The sequence below is a fragment of the Xiphias gladius genome, chromosome 17, assembly GCF_016859285.1.
Source record: "Xiphias gladius isolate SHS-SW01 ecotype Sanya breed wild chromosome 17, ASM1685928v1, whole genome shotgun sequence".
In the NCBI taxonomy this organism is placed as follows: domain Eukaryota; kingdom Metazoa; phylum Chordata; class Actinopteri; order Istiophoriformes; family Xiphiidae; genus Xiphias; species Xiphias gladius.
In genome coordinates this window covers 6,252,858-6,278,969 of record NC_053416.1, presented here as the reverse complement: position 1 = coordinate 6,278,969, position 26,112 = coordinate 6,252,858, and the positions used below count along the sequence as shown (strand labels likewise).

The 26,112-nt window shown below is 38.5% G+C and overlaps 1 protein-coding gene across 5 annotated transcripts in view; it reads right to left on the bottom strand.

Moving 5' to 3' along the window:
* ncam1a (neural cell adhesion molecule 1a) overlaps window positions 1-25,423 on the bottom strand; it is a 258,109-nt gene extending 232,686 nt beyond the window's left edge. For all 5 annotated transcript variants that reach the window (XM_040149904.1, XM_040149905.1, XM_040149906.1 and 2 more), the window contains exon 1: window positions 25,180-25,423. In XM_040149904.1, the coding sequence (XP_040005838.1) occupies window positions 25,180-25,231 (52 nt within the window). In that variant the 5' untranslated portion in view covers window positions 25,232-25,423. The remainder of the gene's footprint in view (window positions 1-25,179) is intronic.
* Window positions 25,424-26,112: the final 689 nt, after the last annotated feature.

The window sequence follows — 26,112 nt, the reverse complement described above, 5'->3', positions numbered from 1 at the left end:
TTGCTTCATGCTAATCAACTCAACCTGTCCAGACTTGAGAGGCAAAACCCAGTTAACCTCAATGTACATCAAAACTGATGGAAATCTGATAGAGACGGATGCCTCATCATCCTTAAGGGCACGCATTACCGACAAGTGTGCTACCATTGCAACCAATACAGATAGAATTCCCACCCTCACATCAGCAGTCAACAGTGTGAAGGTGAATTGTCAGACTTTTTCCAAACTGTCTAGACTTTCCATCCTTCCAGACCAGCATGGGATCCCTGATAGTGGAAATGTATTATGCAAAATGCTCAGAACCTCTAATGAAGAAATGAAGCATGGATGAACCATGACGGACCATGGCCAGAGGGAACCATAAACTGGGAAAAGGGCTACCGAGAGAGTGAGCTGGTTAGAGTGGAGGGGGTTTGACAGGGGCGAAAGAAAAACAGAAAGAAAGAATGTAAGAAGAAACAGGGGGGGTAAAAAAGAAAGAGGAAGCAGACTGAAAGGCAGAAAAAATTGAGTTATAGGCTAATGTTTATTGGATCCTTGTTGGACTGTTATGTCTGAAATGATTGTATACTACAATGAACCTTAATTTACTATTCATACTGAAACTTTTCACCTAAGTAGCGTTAGATAAATTATGTATTTTATTTATGCAGTTTAAATAGAAAATATATGACTGGCAAGCAAACTATTTCAGGGTTCCCTGATTTTTGTGAATAGACTTGTAATTATAATTACTGTAATTACAAAATAACCCTTTTCAGCAAAAACATCCTGTAGTTCTGTAGTTTAATCACTTTTTTCTCCAATTTGTGTCATTGCAAGAATATTTAGAGCTGTCCTCACCACCGGCGTAGCCTGTTTACGGAAAATTGAGCTGTGCCCTCCGACAACTCTGATGCCTTGAAACATCCAATCTGGGTCAAATCAATTTAAAATCAATCCACTCCTTTCAAAAACCTGGGTATTTTTTGGTGAAATTGGTTGAACACTGATAATGATGAGACTTGAAGCTGCATTATTAATTATTTTTGACGATGGCTCTGTGGGACTCATGATGCCAAAAATACCGCCCAATACTGCAGTTCTATGGCACTTTTTAGCTTCTTTTGGCGGTTTTGGTTTTATTGCACATTTACTGTATTGTTGAGTCTAAACTGCCCTCATCAGCCATTTAGCCCTCATTTTCAGCAGAACAGCTTTGATAAACCTACTGTACACTACCTACACAGCACCAAAAAGACAAAGATGACTGACAGAGCTAAATCAGCTCTATCAGCTAAAGAACCAGATATTTTTGTAGGGGCCTCGACTTCAAAGGAACGATATTGTTGCTCTGTTTCAGCTGGACGTGCTAGAGGGCAAATGACTGCTAAAATGTTTGTCATGACAACTTTAAGAGGCAATTATATACTAGGTCATTCTGTCAGTCAGCTTGTTTGGATGGTTTTCTGCTCCCTATTGACCAAGAACTGATTAATGCAGCTGAAGAATACACAGTGTGAGAAAAATGTACATCGTGGTGTGCACTACTTTGTTTGTAATGTTTTCAGTCCTCTTGACTCTCTATCACTTTTAGCCCCTCTTCGGCACAAATCTGCCAGGCTGCTTCATTGTGTCAGGTGAAACCAAGCAGAAGACACACACACACACACACACACACACACACACACACACACACACACACACACACACACACACACACGAACAACAAACCCCCACCTCACCACCACTACTTCCCCAGCCCCACTCCAGGGATTCACTTTACTTTACCCTATCTGCTGAGGGACTTCTGGGATCACATCACATGTCGGTCTGGCGCCTTGCCTCCTGCCACAAACAGTCTTGGGAGGAGGGGGGGCACATCATTGCTCAGTACAGCTCAGCACGGTTCCACTTTCAGCACACACCAGTCACTGGTCCTCATTATTTATGACATTTTCTCCATGATTATTAATTCATCAGAATTATATTATATACCAGACGCAGGCCAGACACTGTCACATCTGTGGTGTCTCTGGAGCCGAGCAGGTCCTATAGGAGTCAGCCCCACCCACTCCATCAATCCCCAAGCTCGCTCCATTACTGTTTATCCACATCACTAATTGGGTTTTGTTTATGGGTTCTGTGATCACTGGCGACAGCATGATCGGTACTGTTGTCCCCCAAAGTCTAATGGGGGGGAAACTTGTCTATTTATCTACTGCCTGCCTCACTTTCACTTATCACATTGTCATCTAGTAAACAATGTATTCATTCAAGGCATGTGAACATCTGATAATATTATAATAATATTTGTATCGTAGTGATGCAATATCCAGGCCATTTCATCCCTTTCTTTTTTCAAGGTATTAATTCATGTAACTAACATTAGCAATGCACGCTTGGATATTAGGTCTGTCTGCTCCTAGTCCTGTGTCTGTTGAGGGGTTCATTGGGCTGAGTAGTCAAGGGTTAGGGTTACAGATGTTCAAAGAGTCCCTTTTTAAAAGGTCCACTAATCAATATTTTCTATGGATCAAATGACTAAACGGGTTGCTCATAGTGACAAGAGAATTTTCATATCCCCACTGTACACACACCATATGCTACCAGTTAAAATGATAATGAATCATCAGCTTACATCCAACAGGTGGCCAGATATAAAACTCAAAACGAGTGCCGATGTTACTCCATGTTTGCACGTTGTGTAAATAGGCAATTGTTTGTTAACATGGTAACTGTAACAACTAGTGACCAAAAAGTCAATGAACGCATTTCTAAGCTTTATTGTAATCTATACAGTATCGATCAAGGAAAAGCCGACTCCGTGCAATTTTTCTGCAATATTTTCTCTGACATTCATATATACATTCACAATGGGACCCACCCACAATAAACACAGCCTTTTAATTTTAGCAGAGGCTGTAAAGGGAGAGAGGGAAGAGTGTTGCTCATTGACATTGCCCTCAAAGATTTTGCCACCTGGTCTGTGGATTCACACCTCAAAGCAATCACTCTTTGACATCAAAAGGGCTCACTTTGAACAAACACAACCCCAGTATGAAAGATAATACAGGTGAAAGTGCTGGATCCTTGCTGGTAGTTAATCTAATGCTCACCTCTCCTGATGAAACTGTTGACAAGCAGCACATGGAGTGTCTCAAAAGTGAAGTGATATCAAATCCCCTGAGAGAAGTCTGCAACCAAGCTAGTGTAGAAGGAACCCGAGGCCCCAATGTTAATTTGTTCCCCTTGGTCAATTGCATTCTTAAAGTTGTCATAGTTTTTTTTCCCTTCAAACTTTAGTGAGTTTATTGCAAAGCACCAAATGTTAAAGCCAATGATACTTTGTGCAAGAACATTTCAATCTGTACTTAAGTACTGATATCCAGCCCTACACAAGAGACATGCTTTTTAAAACCATCAGTCATGTATTTCACTTAACTGAAAAAAAGAGTAAATCCTCCAATTGCTGAGGCTGAACTGAATTAATGTTATGTTATATTTTACATTAAAAAAAAAAAAAAATCACAACAATTGTTTCATGATCAAGATTAGCATTATTTTTCTGTTCATTGAGCATTATCACAGTTCCTGGGTGCTGTTACAATGCAGGCAATCATTCACTGGAAACTTTATTCTATAAATATGGCAAATTGACTTACAGGGGGTTAATAGGATTGTGGATCAATATATATATATAAATAAATCAGCAGTGATAAGTGCCTGTTATTACTGATACTACACTCAATTACAAGACATTGAAACATTTTCTTTTCTGGGGATAGTGAGTGCGCTAAAAACCAACAAGGCATCTGTCTTAGTGAGGCTTTTTGTTCAGAGCTATGAAGCTAAGCCCAGACATTATCTTCATACATCTTCTCTAAACTTTGTGAAGTCTGCCAAAAAAACAAGTTTTATTTGGTAATAAAAATGACATGTCTGCTGCAGTTTCTGTATTTCTCATCAAATTAATCTCTCTCTCTCTTTTGCCTCGTAAAATGATAATGAAATTCTTTTGGGAATTTGTTTTTGTCTGTCATTATGTAAACCTCTGCTTGAGAAATGACTGGCTGAGGAACTTGACAGCGGTTTTGGATGAAGAAGGAACAATTAAAAACAAATCTCTCCACCCTGAAATGTAAGTCTAAGCAGCTCTGATCCAACAATAGTGAAACAAAGAAAGTCAGCAGCATGTAGTATTCAGAAAAAGACTATTAGGAAAGATAAGACCCCCTCTGCAAGCTGATGTGGCATAAATTTCATGTAGGTTAATGAAGTCCTAATTTAGACTTTGATGAGAATTCATACGGTAGGGACAAAAACAGCACTACTGTCAGGTAGCACACTTTCTTATTCAGCCTCTTTTCCTGGACGCCAACTGGGATGCAGGCTACAGCACCTGAGCACTGCATCAAATCCAAATCAGAAGGCTCCACACATAGACAAAGGATCCCCTCCACCCATGGCAAGTGAGAGGACAGTGATTAATGAGGCCACACCAGTGGCGAGTGGCTCCGTTATACTCCACCTCCACTCTTGTCTCTGCTTCAGCAGTGAGAGTGTCAACAAGTAACTAATGACTGTCAAGTTGTCCTCTGTTATACATTTCCTCAAAACATCAAACTGCTTATCACCTCTAATGCTGCATTCACGTGGTGCTGCTACAAGGCTGGAGGCACACTTCAATAGCCAATTGGCTTCAAACTTGGAAAAACTGGCTGGATTTTGCTGTTTTGCATCTGTTCTCGCAGCTATAAATTAGAGCTTTGCACAGACCTATTACTGAGACCTCAAACGTAGCCTATACCCATATCTAACTGACCTGATCCAGATTAACTCAACTGGTACTACAAATTTTATTTGCAACACATGGCAAACATGAAGCTGACAAAAGCCTAAAGCTGTAAGTGGTAAAACCACCTGACCCCAACTCAAAACCCAATAATTGGTTGGGACCCTTCAGGTCTGGGTAGCATTTACTATGACTGGACAACATATAAGAATTGATCTTCCCTACAAATTGAAAAACAAAGACCAAAAACAACATTTAAAACATTTAATCCACTTACCTATGTATTCATACTTGTTGAGGATTTTTAGTCCTTTTTTTTTTCTTTTCTTTTCTTAAAAGGAACTTCTGGGGTAATATCATACTTAAATTTCATATCAAAACATGGCTAATCATAGCAGTGATGTAAAAAAAAGCTGAACATGGTTGGAGAATATGGTTTACACAGTAAAACTATGGATATTATGATATGGCAAATGTACACAAATTAACCTATGAAATAATCAAATTAATGCTCAAAGCACTGACCTCGAATAAAAACCTAACAATTTACTTTGTAAAACAAAAATGTCACTAACTCATTTGGTTAGGTTTTAATTGCAGCCAGACCGACATGTGATGTGATCCCAGAAGTCCCTCAGCAGATAGGGTAAAGTAAAGTGAATCCCTGGAGTGGGGCTGGGGAAGTAGTGGTGGTGGTGGTGGTTTGTTGTTCATGGATGTGTGTGTGTGTGTGTGTGTGTGTGTGTGTGTGTGTGTGTGTGGGTCTTCTGCTTGGAAATCATGAATGTTTGGATAACACAACTTTGTAATGACATGATAAAATCCAATATTAACAATATAGTTCCACATAAATCCGTAAATAATAATACTGACAAGCCCTAATTCCTACATAATTCAGAAAACTGAATTAGCATCAAATATCTTTCTCCACCCTTCTTGTTTATTCTTCCAACAAAGATTAATCTGTGAATAGTTTTGTGCCTGTGTTACTCCAGTTTGATGTCAAGGATAGAAATTATACAGTAAGACTACATTTAAATTCACTTTATATTTTGAAAAGAATTTACGAGACCAATTTTGCATTTTCAATGAAATTAACTATTGACAAAGAACAATCACACAGTGCTTTTTATTTTATGAATGCATACTGAATGAGTACACTTTTTCTATTGTTCAGAATAGCTATGCCAACCAGTTTGGCCTTGCACTTAACAGATATCCCATGATGCCATCCAACATTGCTTTCGTTTTTAGATCCCAGTGAAAACGCAACATTAAACTGTCACTAACTCACACTCTCTGGTCCGCTCGTGTCTGACAATATTTAAAGCCAGCACCTCCTCCTCTATAAAAAACTCTCTGCAGGAATCTTATAAAGTTCTCTCCCTCCAGTCTGTTGGTCAGAGAGTCCCTCGAGCCACTCATCGAACTGCAATCTCCCTGTTCAAACACAGCTGCATCAATGGGCTTTTATCACACTGCACCCCCCTGGATACAAAGATATGCACAGCTGCTGCTCTGTTGCCCAGAAACTGAATGTCATTTCAGGAATACCCCCCATTCCACAAACTGGATAGTGTTACAGGAAGCACTGACACACAGCCCAAGCCTCCAAATTTGATTTTCCTGTTTCAGTCTGAGAACTCTATACTGCTCCAATGCATCCATTTTAAGGGGCCTATCTCTCTAATAAGAGTTCAGATGTAATTGGAAACTGTGAAGATAGGATGCAAAAAATTACATAATTGCAGTTATTGAGTTTTTGGTATCATTTTCCCATCACTGGAGACTGACCTTAACCTCTGTTAAATAAATGTATACTGAGTTATGAGCTCTGTAATTTAAAAATCACATTATCGGTTGCAGTTAATTTAGTTTAAAAGTCTCATCAAGAATCCTACTAAGAGAAATTTTAGTCATTTTTGAAGCCAAAAAGCACTCTAGCAAATGCATCTGCAGATTGTCAAAATGACTTTCTTGTTGCTTTCAGGCCCTCAATTTGGAAAAAAAAAAAAAAAAAAAAAGTAAAATTTCTCAAGGGTTAGATGGCTGTTAACATCAACTTTACATTTTTTAAATTTTGAATAAACAAGAAGATGTATATTTATGATTATTTTATTTTTTATAAAACAATGTACACAATATATAAGTTAGGGAAACACAGCCAAGTCATGTCATGTGAAATGGCCTAAGGATAATACAACTTCAGTTTGGTAAATTTATTGGTTTTATCCATTTTGTAGCACTGAACCTCATTTTTTTCAACCCCATGCTCTGATAGTTCTCCCTTTATGCAATTTAGCCTTGTTTTGAATAAAGCAAATCAACACTGGAAGACAGAGGTGAGGAAACAGATTGGACCATAAGGACATTTATGAATCACATTATTTCCCACTTTCTTCTGCCACTATGATGCAAAGAGACTGCACTCCGGGTCCTTCAAAGCAGGTGCAAATGTTTTAAATAAATGCATGAGGGTTGCTGGGGTTCTCCCTTATTAACCCGACAGGTATTTTATATTCTGTACAGTTTGAGGCCTTTTTGCAAGTGGGAGCTGGCATTTAAGGCCCTCCAGAGGCACTAAAGCCATTGGGCTAGTAAGAGGAACCATATCCGTGAATGAACTAATTAAGCTCCTGAATGTCCTCGGCAAAATGATGCCCTGAGATTCTTCTCTGCAATAGCAGTAATGAGAAAGAGAGACATATGGGTTTAAACATGGGGGAAAAAGCAAGGGGGAGGAGGGCAGACCTCATCCTCAAATGCATAAGGAGCGTGCACTGTTCAGAAAAGAAGGATTAGCAAGGAGGTAGTGGAGGCAGGATTTGAATCTCTTTCTGTTCCTGTCCTGGGCAAGTGGACATGTTGCATTTTGAATGCAAAGTCCCTATTTTCACATCTTTGTTTTTCTACCCCTGGTTGCTGCAAGGCTCATTAAAGCCCATAAACAATACGAGATGTGCTCTCTAATGAGCAAATTCTTCTGTAAAAGGGCTCTGTCCTTGGGAAGCTGGCCATGTCAGCTAACACTGTATCCAAAGGCAGTCTCATGCATCTGAGGACTAACAACCAGGCCATTCTCACTAGGCTCGTTTGTCGCCTCAATCTGCTCATTTTCATTGTTCCCTCATTTTCTGTACTCTACTTCCCATGGAAATTATCGTCTGCTTTACCTCCTGACAGGGAGGGCAGAGTCATTTCAGTTATACTTTGCTCTGTGAAAATCTGACACAGTGATTAATGAAGATTTGCCTCTCTGCTCTACTCTTTAGGGTTGCATCCAAGGAAGTAGGAGTCGACAAAGTCCCAGGAGGTTTCTATGGCACAGGGTGGCAAACTAAGTGACCTGCCTGGCCAGCTACAGAGCGCAGTGGAGCTGAATGAAGCCCAGTCAAAAACAACAGTGGGCTTTCACTGTGGTCACATGTGGCCATAACAGAGTATGCTTTCTTTGAGATAGAGAGGAAAACATTTCAGTGAAACAAACAGTGGAAAATGGGAGCATGATGTGGCATTTAGAGTTGCTCTTTCATGCTGACAGCAGGTCAGACACTGATAAGTGATCTACCTATGGCTCACTAGTCACAGTGATGCTGAATAATGATAGTAACAACTGCAAGATAAATCATCGTTATTGCACAGAAAACAAAATAATAAAAGAAATCTCCACAATCCACTTACATATAAGTTATTTATGCTACAATGTCCTATTCCAAGAAAAAGTTGGATATTTCACTCAAGTGGTAAATGATAAGAAAGAAATGAAAAGGTTTAAAGCCTTGCTAGGAGGTTCATGGGACCCATATTATTAAAGTATCTCAAAGTAACTTAGAGCCTTGCCAGTAGGGTTGGGCTGAAAGTCATCACAATGTTGAGGTCAGCATCTGGATCCCCTCCCATTTTCACCATGTCTCCCCCTGAATATTTAGATTTTGATTAAAAAGATCAGAAATTGATCCTCCTATATTCAGTAAGTGAGCAACACTGTTGTTTCTTTGAATTGAAAGTGTATAATTGATATTTAAATTGTAAACACATTTATTTCAAAACTGCAGATCGACTAACACATGACATCAATATTTTTTAGCCTACATGTGCATAAAAAGCCTACACAGCTTACAATGGCATTATTATTCATATTTCAAAAAATAAATGCTACCTCTTACAGCTACATACGGAGTGTTAGTAGCAGATGCTTCATGTAAGTACAGGCATCAACTTTAAAGATCACTTTGGGCACAGACAGGACAGAAACCGAAAGTCTGCTCTCTAATTCCTCTGCACTGTTTGTGTTGACAAGACATTAGCCTGATATCTGCAGACAGCTGTTAGCTACCTAGCGTTAGCTATCCAGCAGAGACAGACTGAATAAAGTCGAATCCACAAACTGTTCACTCGACTTCCACAGCTTCACATCTCGTAGATAGATGATATAATGTCAACAAACACAAACACTGCTCAGATCGATGTGCAAAGCATTTTTTTTTCAGTCTAGCCCTCCCTGACAGGTAGAGTCAGCTAACCATCCGGAGTTACGACTGTTCCAGAAACTGTGGCGGGCCGCATAGACTGATCACTCACGTCACAATTTATGGGACTGTCGTGATTCAAGGTTGCTCATACATCTAAATTATTTTTTAAACTTAAAAGAAACTTTTTGTGAATGTTGTAATAACTCAATTTCAACAAAGTAGACATTTTAAACATCATGCAACCCTAAATGAACCTCAACTAATCACTGCATACAAGTAAAATTTAGCAAAGATGTACTTGTTAACTGAAAAAAGGAGGGAATACAAAGATCAGTCTCAGGATTTTAAGAATTGATATTGGATCATTCAAATAAAAATCAATCAGAAAAATCGATTTTTTTTTTTAAAATCCAGCTCTATTTTGAATGTTCCATGGAAATTTTTTTGAATTATTTATTCATCCGGTATTAGCACATGGCAACTCCTAAAAATGTAAAATGATCTCTCCCTATTGGCAGATTCTTTGTTTTTTTCTTAAAAAATGTAAATAATATGTAAATAAACATACTGTATTATACTGCTACTCTGGACTATATATTCAGTATAGCCTGCTGTTGCACGGTTCAGTGTAGTGCCACTGAGGCGAGAGCCACTGAGGCATGCCAAGGACATTACAAGTCTTTGAGCTGGAGCCTTTGGGTAGCACAGTCTCTGAGGCCTCTGTTGGCTAGGGTAAAAAGGCCGAGCCCTCAACCCTCACACGTCTGAGCCCGACCCATCTGGCTGCCTGCAGTGTAAGCCAGTATCAGTCATATCCAGCATGACATGTTCCCTCTATTCCCACAATGTAAACATATTTTAACCATCTGGTGTTCAGACAGAGCATCGGTCTTCATTTTACCTCCCAATCTGTCATAAAACATAGAAAGGACTGGAGTAAATTCATAAAACAACCTCAATAAAAGTCTGACATCTAATACACACGAAGACATAAAACATTAAGGTGAGATTTTTATCTTCTAACTTTAATATAATTGGTCATATTATTTTAACCATCAGGCTGCATCAAAATAAATAAAGGTATGGAACCATAAAAAAAAAAAAAAAAAAAACCTTATTAAATATTCTTTGGTCTTCCCAATTTCAACAATGACGGGAAAGTTATGTGTGTCTATAGTCTAGTCCTGTTTTTTGGCAGGGGGTGAAAGTAGATGTGGCTGGCAGTTGATTAAAAATTTAAAAGACTTCAGAGAGCTTAGTTTGGAGTTTATTGATTTGCCAATAATGCGCTTTTCAAAAAATGCAGTATTGGCCAAAACGCAATGATACTCTGTAAGGCAACAAGTGAAGGCTGCAGATGTGCAGTATTCCTAATTCTCACATTCATATGCCAGGGATTTACATTAGAATTTTAAGCATTTACAGTAAGTCATGCAGCACAAACACTGAAAGCTGCCAAATAATATGGAGGAGAAACTACAAAATAACTGTGCCAGGACAGTAGTGTCAAAAAAACTAAGAGCTTTTCTTTATCACCTGTCAACATTCATGTATCATCAACAGACCACATTCTGTCCTCCAACTAGGGCAAAAAGTCTGTTGGTATCCATTTTCATGTGCTGGCATAATTTCTGAACTGTCAATAGTGCAAAATAATTACACAGTTACAGAACTTTCGGGTTGCGGGAGCTTATTAAAGCAGCAGAACAGCGCATTATGCAGAAAAGCATTGCAGATAAAAATGAGACAGCTGTCAGTCAGGAGAGTGGCTATTCATTGTAGAGACATAATCAGGCCACGATACACAAGCAAAAATGTTGCTCCTTTTACAGCAGTTTACCAGAATAGCATCAGAGCCTCCTCTTATTTTTAGACCTTATTTTGTGAGAAAAACACACATGACATAGGTTTCATTCAAGCCAAAGCTCTCTTTTCATGACTGCTGAGTATTCATTCAACTAATGCAAATGAATTTAATTTAGTGACAAGAACAGTAAAGATCTGAGAAAAGGAATTCTAAGCAACATCCTAAAGCTGCAATTTAAAAATTGAATATTGTGGAAGTCAGCCTAAACAACGGTTACATTTTTAAATTAAATCAAAGAATGAAGATCTAAAAAAAAAAAAAAAACATCTGCCCATGTCTGACACTATCACTGCTATCAGCAAGCTTTATTACAAAAACGGGGCTCCAGTGACAGAAGGGGAAACAATGAATCCAGAGGTTGAAGTGCCCTGCCGACCCTTTTGGCTCCTCCTTGACAACACTATGCATTGTGTCCCGCCTCCCCCTACTCCTCCACCCCTCCTCCCGCTTGCCGCCCTCTACCTTTGTCTGCGTCCTCGCCTCACAGTGAGCCACTCCTCTGGCTTTTCTTCAGGAGCAGCTCTTCGACAATGCTGTTAGTGTGGAAGCCTAATAATTTACAGACCTCTCCTGATCTCATCAGACACAAAAGCCTGACCATAAACGCATAATGGAAAAGACCCTCTTTGACGAGTTTGTGTTGGGTCAAATCAAGGTGATTATCTTCAAAATTTCAGATGAAATTAGATGTGCTTTTTAATTTTTTTTTATTTTAAAGACAAAGCATTAAAAAAAAAAAAAAAAAGTCCACTAGGGTTCATTTGGGGAAAGTATATATTGGCAAAGAAATCGTAATGCACGTTTTAAGGGATATTTTGAAGTAAGGCTTTCCAAATATGTGTCTTACATTCATAATAAGAGCATGGGATTATCAAAAAAAGGGTTATGTTAAGTAATGTAAGGCAGCATTTCATTTTTAAAATGCACAGACTGACAACTGGTGTCAGAAAATGTTAAAGTAGGCTACTGTTATATTCCACATTATACTTAATAAACTAATGCAGGTCAAAACATGTTTACGGTTGTATAAGTCTTTTTTATCGTTTAAGTACATGTTATAAATTATGCATCAATTAAAAAAAATAGGTCATGTACCTCTGAGTGGTTGATTGTCACTCTTGTATGTGCAGCATACAGGAGAGGACACATGTAGAAGTATTTTTGTGTTTTTTTTATATGTGCTTTTATTCAGTACGTATAACAATCAAATTAAACTACTTTAACACTATATAACCCCCACCTATTTTATTGTGAAGGTCAGACGTCTGTATTGCCTTATCGCTGCCACGAGCGCGTCTTGACAGAGCACTCCTCTGAATATTTTTCTTTAAATCTCTTAATCTGGGCACATCGATTGCCAAACTGAGTGCACAGCATATTGATGTACGCACACAAATTAGTAAATTAATAATAACTTTATAATAACCTGCATGGTGTAGTAATCCTTTTCTGTTCACTCAGATTTCTACATCAATATTTTTTTCTACCATATGACACCTGAGAAGTTCTGTATAATATAAGAAGCATCTTATACTGTAGATTATATTTTTACTTTAGAGTTGTGAATTCTGAGTGATCTCATCCACAATTGGTCCCAATTTTTACATTTTGAAATTGTTTTATTTCTATTTCCTGGGATCTCATTTGAAAATGATCAAAATACAATTTTACAGTTTTAAATACATTTTTGTTATAGTTTAGAGAATATAATGTTTTAACCATTTTCCCCCAAGATAGTTATGCTTTGAGCAGTTTACCCTATTAACTAAAGGAAGTGATGAAACATATTCTAAAGAACTAACTGATGGAAGTAAGTAAACACTCCTTAGAACCTGATCAAGCATTTGATGTCAACTTTTATTACTTGACATGCTACAGATACATGAAGGTTTGTACTCAAAAACGTATTGAGATCTGATAACCAGCCCTACTGGTGTTAAATGTATTCAAGCTCACTTTGTGTTGTGGCAACAGCCACACGCTCTCAGCACCTACATGTTGTTACCCTGCAACCACCTGCTACCAACCACATGCAAAAACACCATTTATTTTCATCAGTCTGACCTCATCAATGTTCACATGCAATTTTCATATGGGAAGCAGCAGCAGGGCTCGAGTTATATGCAGCCCCATATTAGATTGTGGGATTTTACCAGTTAATTAGATGATTTATGACAGATCAGTTTGATCAAACTGTCCACAGAGTCTTGCCGCATCTGCTGTCAAATCAACAGCTCCCAGATGTGCCTCTGTGTTTCAACTTGTTTCCATAGCATTAACTCACAGCAGAATTCACAGCAATACACACATATGAAAACTGAAGAGTATGTTTTTAAAAACATACATACACTGTTATAATTGCTAAAACTGTACCTTTGGCATCTCGAGACACCAAAGTGTATCATCTCGATTTTAAGTTATTTAGCTGTTTTTCAAATTTCAGAAATGAATAGCTCCCAATCCCAAGACCAGATAACCAAATATTATTTTATTTTTCAAAAAAAATTTAAAAAAAATTTTAAAAAATGAAGTATTACTATTTAATATGTTTTTATCTTTCTTTTTGTTTTTGGTTCTTCACACAAAGGCCAGGCAGGTTGGCGCCTGAGGAAGCCAGCCAATCGGCGTTCTTGGGGTTAGCTAACTGCCATTTCTAAGCATTACATCATGATGGTGAGTCACCCCTTGGAATTAAGACACAGTAAAACACATGCCCAAATACTCTAGGGCTTTGCCTCTCTATGACACATCAGCCAAGGCAAAGAGAGAGATGACAGATTTCTGGTTGTAGGAAAAACAAAACAAGCGTGGCCTGACTTTGGGCTTATAATGTGAATCAAATAAACACCGTTTATCACTGTGGCCAGAATAATTCTCAGGTTGGTCTTTGAGCTGCAGCAGTTAAATTGTGTCAGGTGATACTGGAAGGATGCTACGACAGTATATTAGGGCTTTTGTAGGTTTTGAAAGAAAAAAAAAATTGCCAGGGGGGTAATATTCCAAGAAAGAAAGTCTCAAGAAAAAAAAAAAAAATTCTCTGATATTAAAGTGGTAAATTGTCAAGGAACCACATCACTTCACTTTGCAGGGTTAGATCAATATCATCACAATACAGACGCCACCGCTTGCCCTGTATTATGGCTGCAATGGATGACTTAAGCAAATTATACTTTGCAATCAGATTTAGCAATAAGGAAATACTTGTGATTTTAGCCAAGAATCACAACATTATCATAAGAGTCTGGACTTTGCAGAGACATTGCCGTGAATCAGGCCTATTCAGAAGAAGAAAAAAAATTTACTGATTTAAATGAGGTGATAGCTTTGTGCATTAAGAACTACAACACAATTGACAGATGCAAGTATATTACTGGTTACATCATGGGTGTGATGAGCTGGATCCAACCTCAAAAGTGAAGCGATGTGGTTCACGTCCGTAAATTTATGACTCTAATCTCTTCTTTCTCAAAATATTACCCACGTCCCCTGGCTCCGTAGTTTTTTTTATTTTATTTTATTTTTTAAATTTGTTTACAAGGTTTAAACTTGCTTGGATAACATGTAAAAATGTTAATTATCAGGTAGGGCAATAGAAACATGTAAAACTAGTGTCTGTTAGGGTATCTTATGCAACTATCAGTCAACCCAAACCAGCATTTTTTGAAAACTTTCAGAAGATGGTAAAGACAGAACAATATCCATTCAATTAAGATTCGGTGATGCCACAGCAGGTAAAAGATATGTGCCTACCAGTCTCTGCTGTTTGCCATGCGGGCGGCCTTCATGTAGTTTTCATTGTTTGCTTGCTGCAAATGCCATCTATTCAGGTCAGTATGAGCAGCATTTGCCGCTTGTGTGCTGAATTTGAATGGTGTTTATTCAACACGGACCAGCACTACACCTGTAGAGTTTTGGAATGCACTCACTAATTCCTTATTTCTCTTTATCCCACATCCATCTAATGCAAGCAAAATGAAAACAAAGGAAGTAATGAGTTATTACCTGAGGAGCCAATCAAAAGCTCAAGCAACAAGGAAGGTGAAGACAGCATTAGAGAGACAGAAAATTACAACAAAAAAAAAAAAAACCTACCAAATTGCAAACTCAAATTACAAAGTGGTCTTTGAAATGAATAAACCCAAACAAGCTTTTTTTTAAGGACAACATGGGAGAAGTCAAAATTTTAAACTTTATTAGCCACTATTACTCTTGTTCTTATTTTTAGTGACTTAATAAGTTTCTCTTTTGTCTGATTTTTTTTCTATTCGGCGATATTTTGGCACCAACCCACCAAAATAAATTCCTTATATGTGTGAACATACTTTGCGACCAATAAAGGATTCTGACTCTGATTCTGAAATTACTTGGCATTACCTCTCAGTTTTTACTCCCTTTATTTATAGGCTTATGACATAATCACAACATATTTAGCCATGAATTTTAACAGGATTTTTTTTCCTGTACATCTACATGTTTTTAAACACACCACAAATATCTGTATATGAATGGATAGAGGAGATTTTAATGTTTCAGAGCTATAAGAAACCTGTTGATAGGACACAGAGCCTTAGTGCTTTCAAAAAGAATGTACTTATATTGCCAAAAACAAAATTATTTACGTAAAAAGATTAATATGTTTTTTAATACTTTGCCACAAGGTTTTCCATCATGCTTTGGATAACCAGGAAGAAAAGGATCGCCAAAGATATCAGAAGCTCAGCTGAGCTGTTGGAGAAATCTAGTTTTGGTTACTTTTACAACTGTAAATTTAAGACTCTCAGGTTTGACAGAAGGGGTCTATTTGATTTTCTGGTTTTTAATCAGCGCTCTCAGCTCATGGCGGTATGAGTGTTTTTACTGTTTGCTACACATCGAGGCAGAGGAGACAGCTGTGTGTCTGCAGACCCCTCCAGGTAAGTAATCACCGGTTTACATTGCTAAATACATATTTATGTGAATCACTGATCATTATGAGGAAAGCTGGTATGCATTCTGAAAACTGCAATTCATACGGACACCTCAGGTTAATATGAACATTTAAATGCGATGATGTGATGATAACATTATGATGGATCAGGAACACACCCAACAAAAAAGGTTATTGGGGCAAAACAAAAAGACAATCAGTGAAAAAAATGAGGCAAATATTTTTTTTAAAACTGAGATACAATCACGATGAATTGTGTGGAATAAACATCACTGCATGCATCTTAAATGAGCAATGATTATCCCTGCAGACAACAGGTGGACAGGAAAATGAGCTGCCTCTCCAGGTGGTTTGAAAAGCAGGATTTCAGTGCAAAAACTGAAGATAAAAACAGCAGGTGTGATATCAGCTACGCTGCTAAAATCCTGGAACAAACTACCTTAGACTACCTTACACTTTTACTTAGATAAGTCCCTAAGCTGCATTATAAGTGAAATATCCAAAAAAAAAAAAAAAAAAAAATTGTAAAGAACTAAGAACATCATGGAAGAGCTGGGGTGACAATTACATTACCCAGCAAGTCACCGTAACTGATTCACACCAAAGAAAGTCGCATATTAAGTCTTAAATTTCAGTTTTTTAACTTTAACTGAGGGGGACTAAAATTGCAGTTTTCGTGCAGTCCTGCTGAATAATTACCCCGTCTCAAACCAAATACCACCAGGAAAGTGACAATATTACAATGAGCCGCATCTGTCTACTCTCTCTCCCCAGTAAACACTGAGCTAAGCTGTGACAAGCACTACAGTACGGGGGAACTGAGCATATATCTAATTGGGAGAAAAGGAAAAATTCTTATTTTTAAAGTGATATTGGACCCATTGTTTTCAATCTGAACTAACAATACATTTAACTGCAATAAAGGTATTATACCACAACAACCAAAGTATCAGCCTAAACATCCAAAGAACGGGTATGGACATAGACAGCAGGGAAGTTCGCAGTTCTGTTTATACTACACTGGGTGTGTGCAAAGGCTGAAGTGTTAACATGTGGAGTTGATGTGTGTAAGTCCAGCCTTGTCATGGTCCAAAACGGTTGTTAAAAGGGAAATTCTCACCTGGTGGTAGCGCTACAGGAAAAGTACGGAGAACACGAGAATCATTGACTGCACGCATATCAGCGCCACATGATGCCCGCAGCACGCACCACGCGTCCCATACAGACAGAGGTAGTAGTCAAGGTACAGTGGCCCAAGATGTGCCAAACCAGGAAGTGAATTTGATAAAACTGCAGGTTTTCTGTAGAGGTGAAGCTGGGAAACAAGTGTGTGAGGATTCCGCTGTGTATGTAAGGTTGCCTAGAAAGCCATGGGTGTTTTGATGTGTGAAATATGCAGCTGGTATGTGTTCCCCTGATTCTTGTTACAATGTACTGTAATTTCCATGAAATTTCATCAATCTCATATAATAGTGCAAGACTTTTACAGTGAAGCAACACATCGTTTTAGATTATTAACCATTAAGCTCTGGAGGAGATAAAGCTTAAGTGTTGAAATATCAGCATCATTTTAGATGCTGATGTTTCAACATTTAAGCTACTAGGGACACATGGAAGATATTGCTGTCTTCTCTCAACACTTGAGGGCTTAGCTGAACAAAGGGACAATCAAGCAAAACCCCGTACTCTCTGTACTTCTGACTCGTTAAAGAAAGACTGCCAGTAATCCATCATTAAGAATGCACATCATTCTGTGCTGATATGCATACAGTGATATGTGTGATTACTGATAAAGGTTACTGCAGCTGAAGCAGTTTAGTATATTAAGGTGTTGTCTATTGAAGTGTAACTGTTAAATGCATGTTGTGTGAGCGGTTCAAACACATAAATCGTTCAGTAAAGGGATGTAAAAACGTCACTTTTTCAATTATGTATTAACACAAGACAACTCAGAAGCGTCTCTGATTTTCACAGACAGAAATACCATCTGTTCACAAGTGCCAGTCCTGGTGGAAGTAAGATGAAATAGTGACAGGCTATAGATAGCACTGGGCCCCATGCTGACAATAAAGAAAACTGGAACATCAATGCAAACAGTATCTATTCCAAACAGAATCGGTGCTTGTAGTTCTCCAGGCAGTTCAAGGAGGGACATCAGGGACATCAGGGACATCATGCTGGGATTCTGTTCCACGGTAACGTAGTCCATCGTCACCTTGTGCACCCTTACCAGACTTGGCAGCTTCACTTAAACAGAGCTCAGGAAAAAAAGAAGTGCAGGGAGCTGCATGCTACAGATCAGTGCTAATTTAGAGAACCTGGTGAGCGTAGGCTAAAGGACTCTGCTGAGGATGCTGAGTGTCACAGCAAACAACTGTCCACCTTCCACATTCACCATGAGGAGCATGTCTATTAGCCTTAAGGCATCAGCAGCTTCAAAGGCTGTTTTAAATGTTTTGAATCAGAACCACTCCCAGAAATGTTTTACCTTGCTAAATGTGATCTCAGGGCACATTCACTTCAGGCACAGTTTATCTAAATCCATTAGAGGCTGATAACCAATTCACCCTGCTGCTTAAGTCTTCTTTGAAGAGAGTGTACTTATCAGTATAAGAGCCAATGCAAATCAACCAGGTGAAGCGACCAGAACATGGAGGGTATGAGACAAGCTTTAAGTAAATTTGCCAATTTCTATATGTTTTGTAAATCTGAACAGATGGACTAAAAGAAAATGTAAAGACTCCAAGTCCATTAACCTTCACTTACAAAGACTTAAAGTGGCGATCTCGAAGATTTTAATTTAAATGAATGTGTGTTAAGTCACTATCGCCAGATAAGGTAACACAATGGTGATTGAGCCCATGGCCCACTGCTGAAAGTATTGCAATATTTATATATATTTGCAGTATCGTGAATTCGGTGTCTGTGTTGACATTCCCGGGGAAAATGCTGTATTAAGTTACTGCTAATGCAAACCAAACATTTCCTACTGCTGCAGCTTAACAATAAAAGCATTTAACTGGCGAAACACAAGTTCACTTTAATTATGAAGTAGTCACAGGAAATGCAATGTGTTTGTCAGTGAGCTTAGCACTCACTGCTATCATTCATCAAAAATGCGTCTACAAAACAAGACAACAGTCTTTTGGGCATTTCTGGACAGCAGAACAGTTTGAAATATTGCTGGAGTAATGGAACAAGAAGGAGCAGCCAAAGAGAGCTGTTAGATAAAGAGCTGCATGAGACAGGCTGCATACCTTCAACTTCTCAGCAAGGTAACCAGCAGCCTTCACTGTGCCCTGCTGTTCACAGACTCATGCCGTGTGCAGCATAAAATCAGATCACGGTTGCTCACAGAATGATGAAAAAAAGGCAAATTATTGCCTGACTTCTTGTTGTTTTGCTGTCCCCAGAAATCTGTCCCCTGTAGTATTAAACCTCATTTGCTGTTAGCACCTATAACTACAGATGTCGCTAAATCAACGTGGGCTAAAATCTTCAAGATTGCTACTTTAATACTTAAGTCATACTCCTTTTGGTCATGGTAGGTTACTAAAGGTAGTTCAACTCTGATCGAATATGTGACTATCATATTATTAGCCGAAGTCGGCATATAAGAATAACAATTAGTGACAATTTTTCTAAAAGCAACCAAATAAAGTTAAAATTAGGCTGAACAATTCATCTTTTTATATCAAAATAATGATTTACTGTACATGAGTGTATGTTCAAACCCCAAGAGCTGTTAATTAAGGCCTTTTATTGTGTTTTTTTTAAACACATTGGAAAGGAACTTTGGGGAAAAATCTTTTCAGTTCTTACATGTAAATTTACACTGAAAATGAAACCATTTTTAGTAATACTTTAAGTGTCTTTTATGTTAAAAGAACATGAGCATATTGCAAACCATCAAAAAGTGTGCCACTAGGTACAAAGAAAGTTTACTGTTTAAGTTTTGCAACTTTATGTTGTACTGATACACTCAGTTACTGAGCTTTGGGGCCTTTTCTGTATAACAAGCTCATTTCCTTTTTGGATTTTTTTTTTTAAATTTATTTTTTTCTTACATTCAATTCTCTATAGGACGCCTTCAGAGCTCACACAATGCAAATCACTCATGGTTCCTATTCATGCGCTGATTAATATGCACAGACAGCCCAAACTCATCTAACAGTCAGCAGAGAAGAAATATAACAGCCAGCTGAATCATTTTGAACTTATCTGTTTGGAGCTATCAGTACTTTTACATTCAGTAAGAAGAAGCACTTTGAGATGACATGAATTTATGGATAATGTGTCACAATCCAATGTCGTAAGCTCCCTTGGTAAAACATGTTTCATTCTCATTTTTCTAATATTTTTTTACCTTTACATGATTTTTTTATCTACAGATCTGCAAAACAGCCACTAATGACGTTATGACTGGTCTATAATTATTACTCTGTGCATGGAATTCATCTATGATATTTCCTAAAAGTATCTTGTACAATCATTTGTCATTAACTTCACTTCACTTCACTTCACTTCACTTCACTTCATACTTTGCATTATTTGCTAATATCTCAAAATGCCATAAATGGTCCAGTCATCATTTTGGGGAATACACTTGTTTTAAAAGTTTCATCAATTCATCTATTTTAATTCATCCCTTTTCATCTGTGTCCAGATGCAGGGATAAGTCTGGGGCATGTTTTTTTAGGTTTATGGGAAAAATAATGGTAATGTGTACAATCTAATTCATAGTTTTATACGATGAACAAGTATGCATATAAATAGCAGTGAGAAGAATAAGAAGCAAAAGTAATGGAAAAAGAGAGGCACAGTAATTAAACTTAACAGCAGCTTAGAACTCACATCTGGCAAATCAGCTAAACTTGTAGTTATGACTCAATGAAAAGTAATTTTCTAATGCTTACTTAAGCTTTTATAATAACTGTACAGTAGCAGTAGTATGCAGTATACAGCTAAATATGAGCTGATCCCAAAGGGGTACAGCTGTTACAGTATATTAGCAGCTCCTGTACTGATGAGAACTTGATCAACATAAACTGTAATAAATTTGTACAAAATGTGTACGTCACTTTGAATGCAGCCTGGATCTAGTTACAACTACAGAGCAAAGTTCTAAAGATACAGAATATACTTTTATTCAGAGGGCGCACTAAAAACGCCTTATAATTTTCCCTTGTTTGGCTGCTTTTTCCAGTTCCCTTAAGTTAAAAATAGTCTGTATTATTTTCATAGTGGCTTTGAACTCACCACAGCAGTTAAAGTCCCATATGTTAGCCATTTAGCAATTGTATATTTTCTCTCCCTCAAAATGTTAAGTTGAACTTTCTTCTTTTTGAGGAGTTCTGCTTTATGCTTGATGCACAAAACATTGTTTTTGATGCAGACGATCATTAAATGAACTTCAGAGTGTTTGCATTTGCAGTGCTCATCCCTTATCTAAAGATTCAAAAGCAGATGGATAGGATTTGCTCTTGAAATCGATGTCTTGAGTTTCATAAAAAAAATGTAGAAATGGAATGGCAGGTGCAGCATTAACCTGACATTTAGACCAAAAGCAGCATTTGAAAAACACGAAGGGCTGCATCAGTAGGGGTTTGTTGTTTTCATGTACCAATATACTGAAGGAGTACAAGTAAGAAAGTCCAGTTTGAGAAATACATGCATGAGAATGAAAGTCTGTCAGATGCAAAAACACTGCAGAACTGTTTAAAAGACCATGAAGAAGTGTTTTACAACTCTGGAAAGTTATCATTGTGATAGGTGGCCGTGGCTCAGGAGGTATAGCAGGTCGTCCGCTAACTGGAAGGTCAGTGGTTTGATGAAGCGTCCTTGGGCAAGATACTGAACCCCAAGTTGCCCCTGAAGGAACAGGCATCTGTAGGTGAGTGAGTGTGTGAATCTGTGAATGTGGCATGTAGTGTAAAGCACTTTGAGTTGTCGATAAGACTAGCAAAGCGCTGCATAAGTGCAGTCCATTTATCACAATGACACCAATTTTATCCTCAATCTCAAAAATCACAAAGGAACAACAGAATTACCTTGGTCACATTATAAAGTTGTCTGTCAGGCATGTCCACATTAACTTATTTGATTGCCCAAAACAGTGCGTTGCCGGATGACATTGCGTTGCAGTGCGGCAAAAGTTAAGCAAAGTTCAACAGTTTGGCAGACAACCCTGCGTTGTTTTTTCTATAGCTGACAGTGCAGGACATTAAAGAGAAAAAGCTGGGACAACCTCTCAACGCCTATAGCACCAGCAGATCCCCAACTCAGGGCCAAAAATCTAAATCAACACTCTTTCAGGCTGCAGATTGATGACCATGGATATGGTAGATCACCCCAATAACACAAGGTCAGAACTGGTAATATACACTAGACTCAATCCATCTGGCTGCAGACAGACTAAGACACAAAAGGCCACTGTCCGTGTCCACTTCTAAAAATCATATTCTGTTTAATCCGGGCATTATTCAGTTTGTTACTAGCATCGAAATTTAATCATCGGTGAACTGGAAGAGGAACTGAAAATCAATAAACGTAATTAAATTGCTCAGCCTTCAAACTGTGTGATACTGTCATTACCCTTTTAATATACCCTGGGCGTATCATATAATGTGATCAATTTCTTTGAATTTCTTTCGTTATTGGAACAGGGTAGAGCTATGGCACAATTGTCTTATTATCTCCCTCTTGGTTCCTTTCACTTTCCACCCATATGAGGTACAGTGAACTGCAGGGTTGTCAGAATATTTCAGCAGGATCATGAATCATATAGAACAAAAATGACACCATACCGAGTGATCTTGGTACCACACCGCCCTGTGCACCATCAGCAGTGACAGTCTGACACAGTGTTTGGGTGTAAGAGGTGGCCAGAAATACTGTTGATCTGATAATACCTCAAAAATATTCTGTAAAACTAAAAAAAGCCTGTGTGTCATTAATACGTAATAATAAAAGTATAGAGGATTTATACTGTAGGTAATCATAAAGAAACTTTCTGTGTGTGTGTATATATATATATATATATATATATATATATATATATATATATATAGCATTATAACATTAAAATATATATAATACTTTGCTTGCGTGCTATAATCACACAACATTTCAGTTGTGCGCATAGGCAAGGCCAACAATATTTGCCAATTTTAGCTTATCATAGATATTTTTGATGGTTTGTCCACCGGAGAGCACTGACAAGTTTATTTCTCAACTACAACATGTCAAGATCAGTGCATATGTTGGACTTTATTCATAACAAAACAAGTTAAAGTATGTTAGCATTTTTATGTTATGCAGTTATGTTAATAATGAGTATCAGCAAATATATCATTATAAGATGTTTTTTAAAAGACTAAAATACCAATACCGGTATCAGCTTCAAACTTCCAGTATGGGTCAGTAAGATTTAGTTTAAACAATTAAAAAGGAAGCAGAACATAATTTGGGGACAGAGATATCATTGGCTGAATTAAACCTTGATGGGAGGGGACAACAATGCTTTTTTTTCTGACAAAAGTTAGACTGAAGGCAAAAATAGGAAATGAATAAAGAAAATCAAAACTGCAGACATTTGGTATAGGGAGGGAGAACGGTGAAACTGACACGAGAAGTTAAAATAACCACACTTGTGCACAATTAATGTCTACTAATTTAAGTTATTATTAAATTAAACTAGTCTTCCTCTTTTCAAGGACCACTGGGGGTCCACAAATTCCACTTGGAGCTCACAGTTGCAGTCTATAGAAAGAGGTGGGCAGATGCAGAGGAGGAGGAGGATATAAGAGGCGCGAGAGGTGGGGGTTTAGGGGGAAAATGGGTCCCCCTTCCGCCCTATATAACCATGAGAGCTCTGGTATTGGATACTATTGTATATACTGAATGACTATTCAGTCGTGCTCAATGGATGACGAATTTCATTCTAACCAACCAAACTGAAAACTACGATCGAATCAGTCTGGGCCTATATGTCAACATCATTTTGCGCCGAAAACGCACTGCGATAATAAGTTGGAAACTACAGTGTCCTATTTGGCAAGCTGGGAAACGAACAGAAAGTGAGGAAATGTCACATCAAAAAAAAAAAAAAAAATGTCGAAGGCTATTAACCTATATGATCATACTGATGATAAACTCCCAAGTCGCACATTGACACATCCGCGCAGAATACCGATTTCGTGCCAAATCCGATGATGGCCAGAGTCGGAATGGTGGCTGCATCCAATCCATCCACCGAAAAGAGTTTAAGCGCATGCTTATGAAAAAAAAAAAATAAAAATCTTTTTATCTCGATAAAACGTCCTTAAACCTATTTTTAGCTGACTGGGAAACAAAGCATCCCCTAGAGGAGCGGCCAACGCTCCGGTGGCTCCATCCTCGGTGCGTCACAGCTGACCCAGAAGAAGTGAGAAAGCCAAGGTGGACTTTTGGAACAGAATATGTGCCGTTTACTTCGTCTTATTTGATATTTGAAACTAGAAGCTGCGACTCACTAGCACACATGGAGAGTATAGGCAATGTCTGCTGGCATGCGGGGACCACAAAGCGTCCCTCCGCATCACCAGTTCAAACCTCCACTAGCATCCATCTCCACTAACCTTTGCCCAAACAAATGAACTTCAAAAGCTTAACTCGCACGAAACCGCACACGACTGGGTCATTTGCACTAAAAAATGGCCCAAACCTACAGTATGCCTCAACTCAAGATAGTATTCCACACGGACCAGAGAGAGAGTGGCATACTCCTCGCTATTGCGCGGAGATATTCAAAAATGCACTGAGTCAAGCGGCTCCCGGTCTGAAACTGGGAACAGAAGACCCAGAAACTGAATAAAAGGCGTCCCGGTTGATATTTCGCGGTTTACCCGGCGCCCAGAGAAGAAAAACTCAGCCCCTCGATAAACTTTTGATATAATCGCGCTGAATTTTGCAGAGCACCAGCTCCGGTCTCACGCCACTGTCCGGAGTCAGTGACAAGGATGCCGCCGGTGGGACCAGAGGATGCTGCTCCAGAATCAAAACAGCTCGGCCTGATTTCGGACAGATTTTGCCTTGGCCACAGCCTAAGAATTAATCTCCACATAACCTAATTTTAAGAACAAGTAACTCAGCTTCTTACCTGCGCAGCCAATGAATAGCAATCCCCAGATGATGTCCCTTATTTGAAGCATTGTAATATGTCACAGATATTCTCCTTGTAGAGTAGACGCACTTTAAACAAGCGAGGTGTCTCTCCTGAGAGGGAGGGGGGGGCAGATATCAGCCTTTCCAGGGACAAGAACTGCTACCGGAAGGAATTTTGGTCCTTGTCGCTACCCGTGTTCGCGGCACAATGAGTGACAAGAAGCAGCCGTAGCACGGACTCACAGACACACATGCACTCGATAGATACCAACACGAATTACTCCGCCCGGTAGGCTATACCCACTCTCTCTCTCTCTCACACACACAACACACACACACACACACAGACACAGACACAGACACAGAGAGGGGGCGGGCTGAGGTGAATGCAGTAACAAAGTAGTGCGCGGAGCTGCGAGAGTAGACAGCAGATGGTCACCAGGGGCTCTAATTCGGATTACTGAGTTTACAGACTAGCTGACGGTGGCTTAGAAACACTTCTTATAAACTGAAGACTAATTAAAAGTGTGCAGATTAAAAGTTGTAATAAATAAATAATGGATGTATATGTGCGTGTATATATGTGTGTGTGCGTAATATTATAATTATATAACACACATACACATTCAGTATCAAAAATTACACTGGCCCGCACCCTTCTCGGTATGTGAAGGAGACACTCGGATTTGAATAATTCAGACTGATCAAGCCTGATATTAACCTCCGCTGAACATTGGAACTTATTTTGAACAGTGCAGTCTTTAGAAAAAGGCACTGCTTCACAGCCAGTATGGTGAGATGAAATATTAACAGTAAGCACCTCTACATACAAGAGTTTTTTTAAGTAAAAAAAAAAAAAAAAAAATCAAAGCCTCCCTTTGAGTTATTAAGTAGGTTACACTATGGACCAAATACAATCGACCTCACT